At 36.2% G+C, this 20,813-nt stretch overlaps 1 protein-coding gene across 1 annotated transcript in view; it reads left to right on the top strand.

The window, feature by feature from the left end:
- The window catches only part of TRAPPC9 (trafficking protein particle complex subunit 9), a 1,005,189-nt gene that overhangs the window by 231,758 nt on the left and 752,618 nt on the right, over positions 1 to 20,813 (top strand). The window contains exon 15 of the mRNA XM_044684475.1: positions 18,068 to 18,128. Within this exon, the coding sequence (XP_044540410.1) occupies positions 18,068 to 18,128 (61 nt within the window). The remainder of the gene's footprint in view (positions 1 to 18,067; positions 18,129 to 20,813) is intronic.

Below are 20,813 nucleotides of genomic sequence, written 5' to 3'. Positions count from 1 at the left end.
TTCCTTCCTTCCTTCCTTCCTTCCTTCCTTCCTTCCTTCCTTCCTTCCTTCCTTCCTTCCCTCCTCCCTTCCTCCCCTCCTCCCTTCCTCCCTTCTTCCCTTCCTCCCTTCCTCCCTCCCTCCCTCCCTCCCTCCCTCCTCTGAAGGAAGCCATTTTATTTTTGAACAGCTGCGATTCTAAGGAAGCCTTTTCTTTTATCAAGCCGAAATTACTTCTCTCCAGCTTCTTTTTTTGGGGAGTTCCTCTTTCCCACACTTGTCTTGAATTTCAAGACAACACTCTTGTCTCCTCTAGGTCTTCTCTTCTTCAGACTAAAGATTCCCAGTTCCTTCAACTGATTCCTAAATGACATGTTTTCTAGTCCCTCAACATATTAATCTCATTCCCCTAAATTGCCATAGTTTGTTATATTTTTCCTAAAATATGGTGCCCTAAATTTTTAGATATGGTCTCATTAGGGATGAGTTGAGCTGGGACTGTCACCTCCCCTATTCTGGATGCTATTTTTTAAAAAATGTACTCTTAAATTTATGTTAGCTTTTCAATAATTGCCATTCCTCATTGTTGATTCTTATTGATGTTGCATTCCATTAAAATCTCAACCCCTAGGTCCTTTTTATAGCCTTGATTTTTCCATACTACCCCAACATAGTGGAATTTTAACGAATTCCAGAATTCGAAGTCAAGCTTACAGATCTTTACTTTGAAGGACCTATTCTTTTCCCTTTTTTAGAAAATGAGGACATTTGTCTGTTTCTAGTCCAGTTGCACTGCCAGCATTTGCTACTATTTTTAAAAAAATTGATGATAGGTCATATCACCTCCATTAGTCCTTTTCATCCTTGGCCTGATGACCTGAGCTTTTTTTTTTTTAAACCATTTATTAATATCCATTTTTAACATGGTTACATGATTCATGCTCCTACTTTCTCCTTCACCTCCCGCACTCCCCCCACCCATGGCCGATGCACATTTCCACTGGTTTTATCATGTGTCATTGATCAAGACCTATTTCCAAATTGTTGTTAGTTGCATTGGCGTGGTAGTTTCGAGTCTACATCCCCAATCATGTCCACCTCAACCCATGTGTTCAAGCAGTTGTTTTTCTTATATGTTTCCTCTCCTACAGTTCTTCCTCTGAATGTGGGTAGCATTCTTTACCATAAATTCCTCAAAATTGTCCTGGGTCATTGCATTGCTACTGGTACAGAGGTCCATTACATTCGATTTTACCATAGTATATCACTCTCTGTGTACAATGTTCTTCTAGCTCTGCTCCTTTTGCTCTGCATCAATTCCTGGAGGTCTTTCCAGTTCACCTGGAATTCCTCCAGTTTATTATTCCTTTGAGCACAATATTATTCCATCAAGAGCATATACCACAATTTGTTCAGCCATTCCCCAGTTGAAGGACATACCCTCATTTTCCAGTTTTTTGCCACCACAAAAAGCACAGCTATAAATATTTTCATACAAGTCTGTTTATCTATGATCTCTTTGGGGTATGGTATGGCTGGATCAAAGGGCAGGCATTCTTTTATAGCCCTTTGAGCATAGTTCCAAATTGCCAGCCAGAATGGTTGAATTAGCAATGCATTAATGTCTCAATTTTGCCACATCCCCTCCAGCATTCATTACTCTCTCTGTCTTTCATTTTAGCCAATCTGTTAGGTGTGAGGTGGTACCTCAGAGTTGTTTTGATTTGCATTTCTCTGATTATTAGAGATTTAGAACACTTTCTCTTGTGCTTATTGATACTTTTGATTTCTTTACCTGAAAATTGTCTATTCATTTCTCTTCCCAATTTGTCAATTGGGGGATGGCTTAATTTTTTATACAATTTATTTAACTCCTTTTATATTTGAGTAATTAGACTCCTGTCAGAGTTTTCTGTTATAAAGATTTTTTCCCAATTTATTTCCCTTCTGATTTTGGCTGCATTGTTTTTGTTTGTACAAAAGCTTTTTAGTTTAATATAATCAAAACCATTTAATTTAAATTTTGTAATTTTCTCTAACTCTTGCTTGGTTTTAAAATCTTTCCTTTCCCAGAGATCTGACAAGTATACTATTCTGTGTTTACTTAACTTATTTATAGTTTCCCTCTTTATATTCAAGTCATTCACCCATTCTGAATTTATCTTGGTGTAGGGTGTGAGATGTTGATCTAAACCTAATCTCTCCCATATTGTTTTCCCAATTTCCCAGCAGTTTTTGTCAAATAGTGGATTCATGTCCCATAAGTTGGGCTCTTTGGGTTTATCATACACTGTCTTGCTGATGTCATTTACCCCAAGTCTATTCCACTGATCCTCCCTTCTGTCTCTTAGCCAATACCATATTGTTTTGAAGACTGCTGCTTTATAGTATAGTTTTATATCTGGTACTGCTAGGCCCCCTTCCTTCACATTTTTTTCATTATTTCCCTTGATATTCTTGATCTTTTGTTATTCCTAATGAAATTTGTTATAGTTTTTCCTAATTCAGTAAAGAAGTTTTCTGGTAGTTTGATAGGCATGGTGCTAAATAGATAAGTTAATTTGGGTAGAATGGTCATTTTTATTATGTTAGCTCGTCCTACCCATGAGCAATTAATGGTTTTCCAGTTGTTTAGATCTAGTTTTATTTGTTTGGAAAGTGTTTTGTAGTTGTTATTATATAATTCCTGTGTTTGTTTTGGTAGATAGATTCCTAAGTATTTATGTTGTCTAGGGTGATTTTAAAATGGTGTTTCTTTTTCTACTTCTTGCTGCTCTAATGTGTTAGAAATATATAGAAATGCTGATGATTTATGCGCATTTATTTTGTATCCTGCAACTCTGCTAAAGTTGTTGATTACTTCTACAAGATTCTTAGTTGATTCTCTGGGATTTTTTAAGTAGACCATCATATCATCTGCAAAGAATGATAGCTTAGTCTCCTCGTTGCCTATTTTGATACCTTCAATTTCTTTTTCTTCTCTAATCGCTACTGCTAGTGTTTCTAGTACTATGTTGAATAATAGAGGTGATAATGGGCATCCTTGTTTTACTCCTGATCTTATTGGGAAGGCTTTTAATTTATCTCCATTGTATATGTTTGTTGATGGTTTTAGGTATATACTGTTTATTATTTTTAGGAAAGGTCCTTCTATTCCTATACTTTTCAGTGTTTTCAGTAGGAATGGATGCTGTATTTTGTCAAAGGCTTTTTCAGCATCTATTGAGATAATCATGTGATTTTTGTTTGCTAGCTATTGATAAATTATGTGGATGGTTTTCCTAATGTTGAACCAACCTTGCATTCCTGGTATAAATCCCACCTGATCATGGTGGATGCTCTTCTTGATTACTTGCTGGAGTCTCTTTGCTAGTATTCTATTTAAGATTTTTGCATCTATGTTCATTAGGGAGATTGGTCTATAGTTTTCTTTCTCTGTTTTTGATCTACCTGGCTTTGGAATCAGCACCATATTTGTGTCATAAAAGGAATTTGGTAGGACTCCTTCTTTGCTTATCATATCAAATAATTTGTATAGTGTTGGGATTAGTTGCTCTTTGAATGTCTGATAGAATTCACTTGTGAATCCATCAGGCCCTGGCGATTTTTTCTTAGGGAGTTCTTTGATGGCTTGTTCAATTTCTTTTTCTGATATGGGATAATTTAGGTATTCTATTTCTTCTGCTATTAATCTAGGCAATTTATATTTTTGTAAATATTCATCCATATCTCCTAGATTGTTATATTTATTGCCATATTTGGGCAAAATAGTTTTTAATGATTGCCTTAATTTCCCCTTCATTAGAGGTGAGGTCTCCCTTTTCATCTTTGATGCTGGTCAATTTGGTTTTCTTCTTTACTTTTTTATTAGATTTACCAGTACTTTGTCTATTTTATCTGTTTTTTTCAAAATACCAGCTTCTAGTCTTATTTATTAATTCAATAGTTCTTTTACTTTCGATTTTATTAATTTCTCCCTTGATTTTTAGTATTTCTAATTTAGTTTTCATCTGGGGATTTTTAATTTGCTCACTTTCTAATTTTTTAAGATTCATGCCCAATTCATTAATCTCTGCCCTCCCTAATTTGTTAATATATGCACTCAAGGATATAAATTTCCCCCTGAGTACTGCCTTGGCCGCATCCCACAGATTTTGGTAGGATGTCTCATCATTGTCATTCTCTTCAATGAAATTGTTGATTGTTTCTATGATTTCTTCTTTGACAAATTGGTTTTGAAGAATCATATTATTTAATTTCCAATTAGTTTTTGATTTTCCTGTCCAGGTGCCCTCACTAATTATTATTTTTATTGCATTATGATCTGAGGTTACGTGTATTATTTCTGCTCTTTTGCATTTGTTTTCAATGTTTCTATGCCCTATTACATGGTAAATCTTTGTGAATGTATCATGTGCAGCTGAAAAGAAAGTGTATTCCTTTTTGTCCCTATTTGTTTTTCTCTACATATCAATTAAATCTAATTTTTCTAGGACTTCATTCACCTCTCCTAACTCTTTCTTATTTATTTTTTGATTTGATTTATCTAGATCTGAAAGAGGAATATTTAGGTCTCCCACTATTATGGTTTTACTATCTATTTCCTTCTTGAGCTCTGCCAGTTTCTCCTTTATGAATTTGGATGCTGTGCCACTTGGTGCATATATATTGAGCAGTGTTATTTCCTCATTGTCTATACTGCCTTTAATCAGGATGTATTGACCTTCCCTGTCTTATTTAATCATATCTATTTTTACTTTGGCTTTGTCAGAAATCATAATAGCCACTCCTGCCTTCTTTTTCTCATTTGATGCCCAAAAGATTTTGCTCAAGCCCTTAACCTTAAACTTGCGTACATCCACCCGCCTCATATGTGTTTCTTGTAGACAACATATGGTAGGGTTTTGGTTTCTAATCCACTCTGCTATTTGCTTCTGTTTTATGAGTGAGTTCATCCCATTCACATTCAGAGTTATAATTATCAGTTGTGCATTCGCTGACATTTTCGTATCCTCCCCTACTCCTACTCCTTCTTCTTACACTATTTCCTTTTAAACCAGTGGTTTTCTTCAAGCTGGTATCCCTTGTCCCCTCCCTTGATTAACTTCCCTTTGTACCCCATCCCTTATTATTCCCTTCTTTTTGTTTTTAAAGGCTTAATGAATTTCCTCCCCCTTCTTCTCCCCTCCCTTATTTTGACCTCCCCACTCCCCTGCTCCCCTTGGTTTATCCCTTCTGACTTTCTCAGAAGGGTTAGATAAGAGTTTTATGTCCCAATGGATAGTATAGCTACTCTTCCCTCTCTGGGTTGATTACACTGAGAGTAAGGTTTGATTATTACCTCTTAATGCTCTCTTCCTCTCCTTCTTATAATAGTATTTGTCCCCTCTCCTTCCCATGCCCTCTTTGTGTAATAGAATATCCTATTTTTCTTATTCACTCAAGTTTCTCTTGGTGTCCCCTACTATTCACCCCCTCTTTCCCATCCCACATGTCATCTTAGATTATTTAGTGTTCCACCCTCACCCTGTGAATTATTCTTCTGATTACTATAATAGTGAATATTATAATAGTGAATAGAGTTCACTACAGAGAATTATACATAACATTTCTCCACATAGGAATACCAATAATTAGATCATATTGAAGCCCTTAAAGAGGCAAATTTAAAAAATAAGAGTTTTCTTTCTTTCCTTTCTGTTTCTTATTTACCTTTTCATGTTTCTCTTAATTTTTGTGATTGTATATCAATCTTTCCATTTAGTCCTGGTCTTTTCTGTGCAAATACTTGGAAATCTTGTTGAAAGCCCATACTTTCCCCTGGAAGTATATAGTCAGTTTTGATGGGTAGTTGATCTGTGATGGAAGACCAAGTTCTCTTACCTTTCTTAATATCATATTCCAAGCCTTGAGGTCTTTTAGCGTCGAGGCTGCCTGATCCTGTGTGATCCTGATTGGTGCTCCTTGATATCTGAATTCTCTTTCTGGCTTCTTGTAAATTTTTTTTTACTTGGAAGCTCTTGAATTTGGCTATTATATTCTTCGGTGTTGTCTTTTCTGGGGCTAATGTAGAGGATGATCTATGGATCCTTTCAATGTCTATATTGCCCTCTTGTAGAACTTAGGGGCAATTTTGTTGAATAATTTCTTTTAGTATGGTGTCCAAATTTGTATTAATTTCTGCTTTTTCAGGAAGACCAATGATTCCCAGATTGTCTCTTCTAGACCGGTTTTCTTGGTCTGTCACTTTCTCATTTAGATATTTCATGTTTCCTTCTATTTTATCAGTCTTTTGACTTTGTTTTATTTGTTCTTGCTGTCTTGAGAGATCATTGGCTTCTAATTGCTCATTCTAGCCTTTAGGGGCTGGTTTTCGGCTATAATCTTTTGGTTTTCCTTTTCAATCTGGTCATTTCTGGTGTTCAATTTTCTTATCAGTTCATTTGATTTCTGAGCCTCACTTTCCAATTGCAAAATTCTGCCTTTTAAACTGTTATTTTCTTGCATTCTTTCTTTTGAGCTATTTCCCATTTCTCTAGCCAAATCTTTTCCAACTTTCTCGTCATCTCAGATTTGAACTCTTCAAGAGCCTGTGACCAGTTTTCATTATTTTGGGAGTGTTTGGATGTGATTGCTTGTTTGTCCTCCTCTTCCGTTTGCTCTGTTATCTGGATTTTCTCTGTGTAAAAGTTGTCGAGTGTTAAATATTTCTTCTTCTTGTTGTTAATCTTTCTCTTCTGGGCTTCCTGATTCTGGGTTGCCATTTTAAGCCTAGCCCCTTCTCAGCTTTATCCTCACTCTCAGGGTCTGTCTGAGCTCTTTAGGCTCCTGAGGTCTCAGGTCTGGTTATCCTCAAGGTCAAGCATCCTGGTCGTCCCGACCTTGCTTGATCCTCTACTGGAGGCTCCTTTACAAGTTTCAGGGAGCTGCTTCCACAGTTGTATACCTGTCTGCACTGGTTCCCCACTCAAGGTTTCAGAGCATTCTCTCAAGCCTGCGTCCTCTTTCACCCGCACCTGCGCTCAGTGTCCGCGCTCAAAGTCTGCCTGTGTTCTTTAGCCTTTTGGGGTCTTAAGTCTTGCTGTTCTCAGGAGCAGGCCCTGGAGCTGCCAATGACTCAATGGGCGCCCCAAACATGCTCTACTTCTTTTGCGCTGGCCTTGGAAATGTAGGTGGTGTGTGGGGGGAGGAGGTTGCTTAGCCCACAATTTAGTGAGAGCTGTTTCACCCCTTTATAGCATGACAATGCCCCAATTCCACATACCTTCCACTCTGAGCCCTGTTGTGGGGTCTCTCAGTTCGTCTGGATTTGTTTTTATGTCCCCTTGAGGAGTCCTGTATGTTTCGGTTAGGAGAGTTTAAGCAGCTGCTTTTTTCTCTCCCGCCATCTTAACCCGGAACTTGACCTGAGCTTTTTAAGGGCACATAGCTGTTTTTTTATTGTCTCCTTATTTGTCTCACATTTCAACTATTTCTTGATAATTTTTGTTTTGTATACATACTGGCCCAGAAAATAATTTCCCTCATCACAGGAAATAGAAATAAAATGAATACTTTGATTTCTCCCTATTTTCCAAATTGTATTAGTCATTATTATCTTCACCCATAGCAGCAGTTGTATCTTATTTCCATACACAACAAAAATCAAGTAGCCCCCTTTCACATGTTTATCATTCATTGCCAGCCTCAACTCTTTTCCCAGCTTTAACCTGACACTCACCCTTTGATAGGATTCTATCACTCATTTGTAGTCATTGTATTCTCATCATTTATCCATATTTACTTTTATCTTTTACATGTCTTTTAAAAGTATCATTGGTTGATGATGGTTATGGATTCACTTTGATCTCTTTATATGGCTCCTACTTTTCCTCTTTGGAAATATTTGTGCTTGAGTCATTAGAATTTAATTTCTGAGAGCTTCCTTTCCCTCTTGGGTCAAATTCTCTGTAGATTTTTAGGCTATAGCAGGGGTCGGCAGTGTATGGCTCTCAAGCCATATCTGGCTCTTTTGAGGGTCAGCTATGGCTCTTTCTGCAGGAGCCATAAAGTCAATTTTTTTTTCAGGTGCTGTTACAGGAGCGCGCATTGTTACAGTTGCTCACACTGTGAGCACTGTACAACTCTCACGAAATTACATTTTAAAAAATGTGGAATTTATGGTTCTCATGGCCAAAAAGGTTGCCAACCCCTGGGCTATAGGATCCTCATGATTATTTCTAGACATGCTTCAAAATATATTGCCCAAGTTTAAATTATGGGAATTGGATCTCTATAGAGATAACTCCCAGATCTGTATATTTATCTAGACTTTTTCTTGAGTGCTAGACCTACCTATGAATTACCTATTGTGTATTTCAATCTTAATATCCTACATGTGTCTCAGAAATAACATGCCCAAAACAAAACAAAAAGTCATTATCTTTTCCCATAACCCAACCCTTGAATTTCTCAGTTTCACCATTCTTTTAGTCTTTTAGACTTGCAGTCATGGAGTCATTCTCAACACTTCACTATCACTCATCTACTTCTTCTCCCATCCCCTTCCCATTAGATTCAATCAGTTGCTAAGCCTTAGTGATTCTGCCTTCATAGCTTCTCTTATGTCTGCCCTCTTTTCTTTACTTACATGGTCACTAACTCAATTTATATACTTCTAGCATTTCTCAACTGGACTATGTTTTACTAGTCACTTAATTGATATCTCTACCTTAAATTTCTCTTTTCCCAATCCATCTTTCCTACAATCACTAAACTGATACTCCTATAACAGATATTTAAACATGTCACTTGCTCAGAATGGTCAAAGCAGTTCCCTATTTTAGAATCAAAGTGGAAACTATTGTTTTTTAGCTCTTTATAATCTGCTTCCATTCTACCTTAGTGGATTCAATACAATTTACTCTTCATACATTCAAGGTTCAGGCCAAATTGGCCTACTTATAGCTGACACTCCATACCTCATATCTTTCAAAAGTTTTTAGACTGTTTCTATCTAATACCTTCATTGAGCTTAGTCATACAAATAACATTTATTTTACAATGGCAGGGATGGCTTCCTTTTAAAGAGACTAGAAGTCCATTCTGAAAGCCTGGGATTATAAAAGGCCCAGCTTATGAGGAGTTGGTATTCATGACCATTGACTTATAGGATGCCCCTTGATCTTGTCTTGTTACTTTGGTAAATGGGAAGACTGAGTGGAATAGTATTTGTTTTCAATAATTATGGCCTTTGAATCCCTTGTTAGAAGTACAGCCATTTTTATTGTTGATGAGTGTCTTATTACATTGTAATCCTGGGCATGCATCACTGGAGTAATGTGAATTAGGTGTGATCTAGAATTGATTCCCTCTCCCCTTTGCTTCTTAGAATCCCTTGCTTGTCTCAAGCTCATTACTTACTGTACCTTTTCCTTATTCCTATAATTGTCAGTGAAATATGTGCACATGAAGGAGAGCACATTTTGCTCTTGGGGATAGTATGAGCAAATATATAAGGGCAGGAAAAAAGCCTAAACCCCCAGACATGTTCACAATAAGAATACAAAGTAATTATCCATCTCATCCATACATTCCACAGTGTTACTAAAGTTTGGGTTTATATTCAGAACTTGTAACAAAATGACTTGAAGAAACTCTGAATCTCAGACTCTTCTCATAAGTAAAACTGATTCAATTCAATAGACATTTGTTGAACACTTGCCATGTGCCAGGCACAGACTGGGTGCTAGCAATATAATGATGATAATGAAGCATCATATTATTGAGTGAGTCATCAAAGAGCCTTTATGTTCTTCCTGTGCCAAAGACTCTTTTAAGGAAAACACCTCTTAGAACTATGCCTGTATTCTCAGGAACTGTCCTGTTTAGAGTAACCTAGCTCACACCTAGCACAGCTTGTCTTTTAAGAAACAGTATGCTATAGTAAAACGAGTACTAGTGAGAAGTCAGGAGCCAGCCCTGAGTTTCAGTACTTGCTCTCCCACTTAGTAGCTGTGTGAGCACTTCAGCTTTGAATCTTGGACTCTTCTCATCAGTAAAACTGATTCAGTTCAATTAAAGAGGCATTTATTGCACACTTATCATGTGTCAGGCATGGCCCGGATGCTAGCAATATAATGAAGCATCCTCTCCTCTAAGGAGCTTATGTTCTATCAAGGGAAAACAAAATACACTCTGCAAAATGTATACAAAATGAAACAAAGTAGTTGGGGATGGAGAGAGATGTTTTTTCAATATCAAGGATAAGAAAAGATTTCCAGTAGGTAATGGCCCTTAAAGTACTTTTGAGGAAAGTAGAGTTCAGAGGTAAAGAGAGAGGGCATACCAGGTTTGGGGACCAATCTACAAAAACCCCTATTATATTATGCCATATATGTAGAACAAATAGGACAGTTGAGTTCAACTGGATTATAGAATACATGAGGGAGAGAAGTGTATAATGAAATAAATGGATCTGGAATGGATAATATAGTCACTACTAACTTTATAGGTGTGTTATGAAAAATGTACTTTAACATGCTACATACCCATGAAGTATTGTTATCATTATATTCACATTTCTGATAGGGAATTAAGTGATTTTCCCCCCAACACAATAACTTCTGGCTGAGCCATACTAACTACAAATGCAGAGAATCTCATTCATTTTATTTTTATTTTTATTTTTAATATTTTTTTTAATTTTAAACCCTTAACTTCTGTGTATTGACTTATAGGTGGAAGATTGGTAAGGTAGGCAATGGGGGTCAAGTGACTTGCCCAGGGTCACACAGCTGGGAAGTGTCTGAGGCCGGATTTGAACCTAGGACCTCCTGTCTCTAGGCCTGGCTCTCAATCCACTGAGCTACCCAGCTGCCCTCTTCATTCATTTTAGTTAGTTAAGCCAAGAGTAGCTATGACTTCCATTTGGTACTAAGAAAAAATATCAAATAATTTCAATTCAGGACATTCTCAAACCACATCTTCACATTTCAAAAAAAAAAAACACCTCAGTTACTGAACTACCTAGTTTATGCTATCTGAGTCCAGCAAAGGAACAGAATGCTCCAAATGCCCATTATCCTATGCTGGACAGGAAAGAAGAGGAGAGGGAAAGATGCTGGAACAAGGTAACAGTCAATGAGTCAGACAATCATTGTATCATATGTCTTAGAAACACATTTAACAACTATAATCCCAGACCTTGAGAGGAAGTCTTCCTGTCTAATGAAAATACTCAGGAGCAGATGCCACAGTGCCACAATGTAAAGGCTTTGGATTTCACATTTTAAAAATTCTACTTCATGAAATTAAACAGTAGTAGATAGAACCTTTTTATTCCTGTGAAAGTATGACTTGCATGTGTCTCTACTTTTAATGACCTAATCTGTAATATCTCTGTCTTTATATCCTTAGCCTCTAGTAGAGAATTTTTGGAAAGGTTAGCCATTTCACTATAATTTTTTGAATTGTTCTTCCTGAGTTCAAAATATGGAATTATATCAAGAATAAGCTTTTTGGCTATCTTGAATTTGAAGAGAGAAGACATCACAACAGAAGTCATTAAAAAGTGAGGCGGGAGAAGGAACCTAGAGGATGGAGTAGCAGAAAGAAATAAAGCCAACCTGTGTCTAATAATTCTTTCATAAAGATCTGGAAAATGTACCATAATGAGGGAAATCTAAGAAAAAGTTCATGATGATTCATTTTTCTGTATTATATCATCATACAGAGACAGAGAGGCCAGTCTACAGTCTAGATGGGAATAACCACTGAAAGAAGTTCAAGGATATGTATTAGAGCAAAATGAAGTCTCAAATCAATATGGAAGGACCTAACCTTGGGCAGAATGCAGGAATATGGTCCACCTGGCAATTTTGTCACTTATTACCCAGTCCTAGGATCCAAAGGGGATGGAACATGGATACTGAACCTAGGGGTGGGATTATATGATAAGAAACAGTTGAGGTCTTTAGGCTGTGCCCTGAGCATGGAACAAATTCAGAATCAAGGAACAGCTTTGTGACTCTCTTCTCAAGTGAAGCATAGAAGGGTTCTCAGTTCCAGACTCCAGTCCAGTCAGAAGCCTACAACAGAATAACATTGGCAAGAACATCAGAACACTGTCATGCTTGCAATTCTGTCACTGAATTAGCAGAGCTTTTGATCTGTCTGGTAATGGCTGAGTACCACAGCAGTTTACTGGGAGAGCCCTCAGCAGGACCAGCCCAAACATTCTCTTCAGATTTACAGAGACCCTGGCCCTAACATAACTCTGAAGTCATGAATTAGGCTGGAAGAATGAGCAAACAAAAAAAGAGAACCTCACTATTAGAGGTTATGTTGAAAGAAAAAGGAAAATAGGGAGAGAGAGGAGAACTTGATAAGTATTTCTTCAGTGCCCAATATATGCTAGGTATTACGCTAAGCATTTTTATAATTCTTATTTCATTTGATCCTTGCGACAACCCTGATAGGTGGGCGGTATTATTTTCTTCATTTTATAGAATGAAACTGAAGAAAAAAGAGCTTAAGTGACTTTTTCAGAGTCATACAACTAGTATGTATCTGAGGCTAGATTCAAACTCAGGAATTCTTGGCTCCAGCTCCAGTGTTTTCAAGGAAATCACATGACACACATCTAGAAGAAGGAATGACTCAATGTATCTACAAGAAGTACCTCAAAGAAAACCAGATGTTGAGCACAAATTCAACTGGAATTCATAAAAAAGATGAAGCAAGAGTTAAAAAAGAATTAAAGAATGTTTCTAAAAGTGAAATGAGAGTGATAGGGGAAAAACTTGGAGAAGAAATGACACCTATGGAAGAAAGCAATGGAATTAGAATTAATAGTTTGTATAAAACCTTTCCTTAGAACCTAAATCCAAGAAAATTAGAAAATAGAAAGTAATGATTCCATGAGTCAAGAAATAAAAAAAGACTAAAAAATAGAAGAAAATGAAAATTATATTGTAGCAAAAACGATTGATACATAAAACAGAAATAAGAGAAACATCTCAAGAATCATTGGACTACTTGAAGGTTCTGGTAAAAAAAAAAGAGCCTAGGCATGATATTTCAAAAAATGTCTTTATTCATTCATTCATTTAGTTATTTAAAATTTATTCATTCAATTAATTAACTTAGAATAATTTTCTATGGTTACATGATTCATGTTCTTTCCCCTCTCCTCTCCCATCCCCTCCCATAGCCAGTGAGCAATTCCACAGGGTTTTACATGTATTATCGATCAAGACCTGTTTCCATATTATTAATATTTGCAATAGAATGATCATTTAGAGTCTATATCCCCAATTATATCCCCATCAAACCATGCGATCAAACAAATGTTTTTCTCCTGTGTTTCTACTCACACAGTTTCTACTCCCACAGTTTCAAGAAATGTTTAAAGAAAACTATTCAGATCCCTTAGAACCAGAGGGGAAGGTGATTAAAAGAAAGAATTCCCTAGTCACCTTCTCCAAGAAATTCCAAAGTGAAGACTCTCAGTAACATTATAGCCAAAATCTAGAGCTTCCTTGTTAAATAAAAAAACACAGAAGGCGGTCAGAAAGAATTATACTGAGGATCCACCCCCAGAACAACTCATTATTTAGCACTCCCTACCCTAAAAAAATTTGGAACTCTGAATACAGTATTTCATAAGTCAAATAATATAGACTTAAAACTAAGAATAACTGGTAAACTGAATATAATCCTTTCGGAGGAAAATGTATGTGATAAAGTAGAGAATTTCTAAACATTCTTAATGAAAAGAACAGAGCTGCCTAGCAACCTCAATGTTGAAATGTAGGAGTGATGAAAATAATAAATGTCAAGAAAATATAAAGTACTAAAGAAGGAGAAACGACTTGTATTTTCATATGAAGACATGACATGAGTCCACTCTTAAACCTTTCATCATTAGAAGTCATAAAGGGATTGTAATTTGATAAAAGACCCAGGAGTGGTTCCATATGTCTTGATGATATTAGGAAGAATGAGAAGAGAGAAATAAACTGAAAGTGGGGGAAAGGGAAAGAGGAACATTGGAGAAAATTGTCTCATATAATTAAGACGCAGAAGTAAACATCTAGAGAAAAATATAGGAGCAGGGTAAAGGAAAGTGTGAAGATAGGATTAACTCTCCCCTTTTTACTTTTAAATTTAATCAAGCAAAAGCAGACAGCTATACTTAAGTTAAGTAGGGAAGGTCCACAAACCACCCACTAAAATGATTTATACCTCCAGAAACCACTGACTGCCCCCGTAGGCAGTGCTAAGCAAATTTAAGGACTGCAATAGGTCCCTGTAAAGTGTAGGAAGAAGCAGGAAGTGATGTTAAAAAAGGTCTTTAAAAAGAGGCCACAACTTCTTGTGAGGTCATCTTGAAGTTCTTTCGAGGCTCTGGAGGCTGGTGGAGGACCTTCCTCAGAGTGGCCCTGGGACTCTAGCATTTAGTAAGACTGCTCTTGGATCTTCCCTTTTGGACTAGACATGGGTGAGTGAAAAGCTGACTCCTTTCCTGGCTTCTGGAGAGATTAGTTTCCAGAGGAGCCCTGCCTGGTTTGAGCTGGGTTGAAGCCAATATCTAATGTGATGAGCTAGACTGCTTATTCTACCTTCTTTCATATTTCCCTACTTTACTCTTTCCCTCTATTTTGTAAATAAAGCTGCTAAATAAAAAGTCATTTTGACTTGAGTTATAATTTCGGTGACCACATTCTCGTATATTTAGTCCAACCATATTAATTTTATCCCCTTGTGACTGATACTTGAACTTCACACTCATCTGAAATGGTCAAGGAGGGAAGAGTATACATAGTTGGGTACAGGTACATTTTAATCAAAAGGGAAAATGGAGGGAAAAGGGAGATGGAGAAAATTATAAAGAGAATAAATTAATTAATACCAAGTAGGACAAATTTATAGCTCTTTTTGAGATAGTACACTATAGAATTCGAGGGAGTGCCAATAAATTGGGGATGACAGAATAGCTTATGGTATATAAATGTGATGGGGTACTATTCTTCTGTAAGAAATGATGAAAAGGATGGTTTTGCTGAAATTTGGGAAGACTTGTATTAACTGATACAGAGTGAAATATGCAGAGTCAAGGTAATAATTTATACAATTACAACAATATTGTAAAAACCATTATCTTTGAAAGATTTAGCAACTCTGATCACCATAATGGCCAGCTATAATTCCAGAGAACTAATGATGAATTATGCTGTCAATCCTCTAAGAAAGAGGTAAGAGACACAATGCAAAATGAGATGAATTAAAAAAAAATAGCCAATGAAGAAATTTATTTTGCTTCACTTTACATGTTTGTAACAGGGGTTTGCTTTTTCTTTTTAATTGTCAGGAGAGTGGGCATGAGAGCAAGTAGATTTTTGTTCATTGAAAAAAATAAATTTAATTTAAAAAAAAGGACATTGATAAACTATAGCAGAGGAGAATGAATTAGATAGAGCATGGCTATAAATCATAGCATAGGAAGATCTGTTGAAAGTATCTGATTTAGAATGAAGAAAAAGGATATTTGGACAGTGTCAAGATAATCATCCTGTGGAAGAAGAATATGCATTATTATTCTTAAACCAGAGGGTAGAAGTTAGTTATAAAAGTGGGTGGAAATTTATAGAGGCAGATTTCTACTCAAGGAAGATTTTCCTAAAAATTAGGGTTGTCAAATAAGAGAATGGATGATCTTAGGGTGAATTATTTGTTACCAGAGTTTTAAAATTAGATGGTAACTGGCAAAATATTGAAGATATGATTAGATGGAATTTGTAATTTGGGTAAGAATTTTACAAGTTTACTCTTTATACCTAAAATCTCTGATTATTTTCTGGGAAAGTGGCAGTATGTTAGGATCTAGAGGAACCTATGTCCTCCAAACATTCCTCAGTATATCTCTCTATATATCTAAATACCTAAAATGCACCAGGAGGAAAAATAATTTAAAAAAAGTAAGAGAGATAGTGTCTTCATCTAATCTAGTGTTGCTGAAGAAGATTGCCAGAGTATTGTGGAAATTCTGAGTGGAGACAAGCCCTCTCAGGTCTGCAGCCGAGCAAAGACCTAGACTGGAAGACAGTTACCAACATCCAAGTATTGCAGCAAGTAGCCCTCAAGTAATTTAGTTCCTGGGCAGCCTTGCTTGAGTCACAGTAGGTAACTGGGATAGACCAGCTTCTAAGCAGTGCCAAAACCTAGACAGTGTAGCTCTGACAATCCATTAGCTTGATAGTGTGACATCCATGTTTCTGAGAGGGGTTCAAGCTGCATCACAGAATTCCATAGTGCCCCCCAGAACTCCAAGGGAGGGGGCAGTTAAGGGCAGTTGGAGTCCTGGTATAAAAGCCAGGTCACCCCTCTTGCAAGGGTCCTGACTCTTGGCTCTGGGCACATACACTTTGTGTAGCTTCAGGGGCTGAGACATTCAGTCTCTGACAGCCAGGGGCTGCTTTACTTTGATAGCTAACCTCAAAGATAGACCTTCAAGCAAGATCATTGTCTACCCTCTTACTCCTGCCCCACTCCCCGGGGAATGTATTGCTAGCCTGCTCTTAGTAGATTCAGTTAATTTACCTTCCCTCTTCTTTCCTCAAACCTGGTTCCCTTCTCCCTTTTCCCTATCATCATTAAATTCATTTGTTCCTTGGATAGAGCTTGTATCCAGTTAACTTGGGGTCATACTTACTACCTTCCTTTCACCAAGCCAAGTAATACATCCAAGCTGGGGCTGAAGCTGCCTTAGTCCTAGGGCCTGTGGTCTAATCTGTAGAAGAGGAGAATAATTTGTACAAAGAAAGTTATTATCACAAGGGGTTCAGTCTCTATCCACTTATCATCTTGGCCCAGAATTTACCAAGCTTGAATAACTTCCATAACCAGCTCTGAGAGTATTCTTTTAACTGTTTTCCAACTGCTTACAGTGTGTGTAGGGGAGGTGGAGGAGTACTCCCCTTGCTCTTGCCCCTCCCATCCAGTCAAGCCAGATCTGGGACTGAGGAGAATCCATTGCCATCTGACCCTAATCCTACAATAGTCCTCCCTTATGCCACAGCAGGAGAAAGTACTTATGCTGTATTTGAGAATTAGTGTACTTGGGCTTTCATAGGAGGTATGCTACAATATCATCAACAAAATCAGTGTGGGCACCAGTGGGATTACAGTAAGGGACAGAGCCATTGCTGAGTCCAGAACTGCAAGAAGAGACAGAAAGAGCCAAGGCTAAAACCTGAGATAAGCCTGTAGGAGATATAGCCCAAACTCAGTAATTTCTAATGAAGAACTAGTCTTAGCCATAACATCCAAGATCAAAGAATAGCCACCCACATCAACTAGGAATAGAGAAGGAAGCAAAATCTGACCTGAAAACAAAACCCTAGTTGAGAAACTAAGATTGGAGATATGAAAACGAGAAAACACTGAATACAAAAAGAAATACTTTGACATGAAAGAAAAGTAAGAAGTAAGCCTTGAAGAAATGAGTAACACCAGAGCAAGTCTGTCTCAGAGAAAAGAATGTCTTAGCAACAAGATCATGACTAGCTACTATAGGAACTTCAGGGTCTGTAAGGACTTGGACGAGTAACTGGAAAAAAATGTAACAAGGGATATAAAATATAATGAGAAAGGAAATGCTAGCAAGGGAGGAAAGAATGGCACGGACAGTTAATTACCTTAAGAATAATTGGTGTTCAATACCAACCTTAACTAAGAATTGAAGTCACTGAAAATTAGAATGAACCAAACAAAAAGCAATACTCCGTGGAATAAGAAATATTAAAACAAAATGAAAAGTTTGAAAAAGATGAAGAAAATTTAAGGTACACAATGTCAGACCAATACATATCATAAAATTAGGACATGACTGTCAGGACAGAAAGAACTGTCCTGGTAAACAGTTTAATGAGATTTAATGTAAGAATTATCAGCCTATCTGAAAACCATGATTATATTTCAAGAAATGATAAATGAAATTGTCCAGTTCTATTAGAACCAGTAATCAAAGTAAAAGTAGTAAGAATGTACTAATCATTTGGAAGAAAAAGCCCAAAATGAAAATGCTTCTCATAGTCTGAATCCAGAGTTTTGAAATCAAACAAAAAATACTATAAGCAACTCAAAAGAAAGAGTTCAAGCATCCCAAAGTCTAAATCAAGATGACACAGGATTTTTACAACTGCTAATCCCTGCCAGTCTAAGGCAGAGAAAAACCTGGAATACAGTATTTCCAAAGGGAAAAAATAAAAATGTGCAATCATTAAAAATCTATCCAGAACAATAGTATAATACTTTAGGAGGGGGGAATGGATTTTTGATGAAATAAGGGATTATAAGAGTTCCTATGGAAAAATCTAGAACAGAACTGAATAGAAATGTGCAAATATAAAATGCAGGAGCTAAAAGAAAATTTTAAAAAGGTAAATTGATTAATTGAAATATTTCATGATAATGGAATATTTCACATTTAAGTAAAGGGAGAAAAAAGCAAGTTATTCTCTGGTTTGATTTTGCTTTGAAACTCTTACCAGGACAAGGAAATAGTAAATATGCTAGACAAGAAAAAAAGGAAGAAAGAAGAACTCATTACAAAATAAGAGTACGTGAGATTAAGACTATATGAATATGAAAAAGATTTGGGTAAGGGTTGCACAATAGACATCTCATGAACCTCATTTAATTTTAATTAAGCTAAGAATGGTTGATTACATAGACATACCCAGACATAGACACACACAAACACACATACACACTTACAAAGAGCATAGTATAGAAATATATTGAATGAAATGTAAAGAAATATTTGGGAATGGGAATAAGGGAGAATGGGTTTAAGAAAAGGAGTAGATTTTATGAGAGAATTATTTTAAGTTTAGGAGGTGACCAACTGTGGAGGAGCGTAGTATAAGGGAGATTAAAAATAAAAGGGAAAAGACATGAAATGGAACCGAAGGAAAATACTTCAATCATGGTTTCAGGGTCGAGCAGGTAGTGAAGGGGGCAATCCAGAGGTATAGATGGTAAGATGGAGGAAAATCCAAAATTGAGTTGTGTGAATTCACTCTAAAATGGAAGAAGAGAGCAGAAAGGAATAAGAAACAGAATCTATCAATATGTTGTCAATATGAAACATTTGAAACATTCACACTCAAAATAAAGTTGTTACAAATATTTTGTACAAGGAAGCATTAAAAGTAGACATGATTAAAAGAGACACAGGAAAAATATACTATACTTCAGGGCATCTAGATGCCAAAATCACTTATATATAATATATAATGGCATAGCATCTAAATACTTAAAGGAAAAGTTAATTGAATTGCAGGGGAAAGTAGAGTAAAACCATAATTGTGACCCAATGCAGTGTACCCCTTTCAAAGCTAGAATTTATGCAATGTGGCTTAAGCATTCTGATTTCACTAATTACTTTCATCAATAAGATAAGGGGAAAAAGGTTTTGGGGGGGGAATAATGCATTTAGTTTTGAACATTTTGAATTTGATATGCCAGTGGGATATTCCAGTGTTGCTATTTCTCAGGTATTTGGAAATTATTCTGGAATTCATGGAGAGCTTCTGGATGGAATTAAATGGAATCAATAATAGTAATAAGAGAGTTTTGGAAATTAATGTTTGAGTAGATCTTGTGAATTTATTAAGCATGTGATAAGTGCTTTATCATACAATTTTAGTTGTGGAAGGCGTTTTGTGTTTTTTAGTAACACTCTTATTATATAGAGGAAGAATGTATATTATATGCATATGTAAATGTAATTACTAGGTGTGTGCATCAAAGTTACTTTTCTTCTCTGAGACATGAAATTGTTTCTTTTAAACTTAAAAACATTAGAGTTTATTTACACAGTGAAGATGTTTTATACATAAGGGACATAAGAACAATAGCTGATATTAAGAAAATGTCTTAAGGTTCTCAAAGTCCTTTATTTCCTTTGTATTAATAGGATGATAATGTAGAATACAAATTCAGTCTCATGTTATAAATGAGGAAACTGGAATTCCTGAGAGGTAGTGATTTGACCAGGGTCACAAAACTACTAAGTTTTGGAGGAGGTATTTGAATTAAAATTTTTGCCTGGAATTCATTGGGAAGATTGTGGGTGGAATTAAATTTTGACTCCAAGTCTAATTTTTTTTAACTTTTCCATGCTACTCTTTGATCTGCCAAATGTAGAAATTTACCAAAAATAGGAATGGCGATTTTTTTTTTTTTGCCTAGGGAAAAGCAACCTGGGGCCAACTTTAGAGGAAGTGTATCTATCAGGTTTTAGTCTTGATTTCACCACTTACTTCCTGTGTGAACCTGAATAAATCAGTTAACTTTTCTGGACTTCAGTTTTCTCATCTGTTAGTTGAGGGACTTGGACATGAGGATCTCTAATGAGAATCACAGGTCTGTGATTCTGCTTTATCCATAATTAGAATAAGGACTTTACTGTATTTGAATATAGCCTGTTATCACCTATAAGCCATATTCACCCATTAACTTAATAGGTTTAGTTGGTTAGTAAAAATTTTTTTAATAATTGGTAGCAAGATGGCAGTGTACAGCAAGACCTCCAATTAAATTTTTCTATCTTGCTATGATTTAAAATCATAGACAACATGTTGTATTTAATAGAAAACTAAGCTAGAATCTAGGATGAGTTCCTGCACATTCTGGTTATGTGATTGTGGGTAAGTTGCTTGACATCAATGTCATAGGTAATTGTTTTAGCCTTTAAGTACAGAAAAAAATGCCAATCAACATTTGCAGAAGAATTTTCTTATTTGAGGTTTCATATATTTGTGAAATCAGTAGGCCATTACCTAGCC

The sequence above is a fragment of the Gracilinanus agilis genome, chromosome 1 (assembly GCF_016433145.1).
Source record: "Gracilinanus agilis isolate LMUSP501 chromosome 1, AgileGrace, whole genome shotgun sequence".
Lineage (NCBI taxonomy): Eukaryota > Metazoa > Chordata > Mammalia > Didelphimorphia > Didelphidae > Gracilinanus > Gracilinanus agilis.
This window is presented reverse-complemented; position numbering and strand designations above follow the sequence as displayed.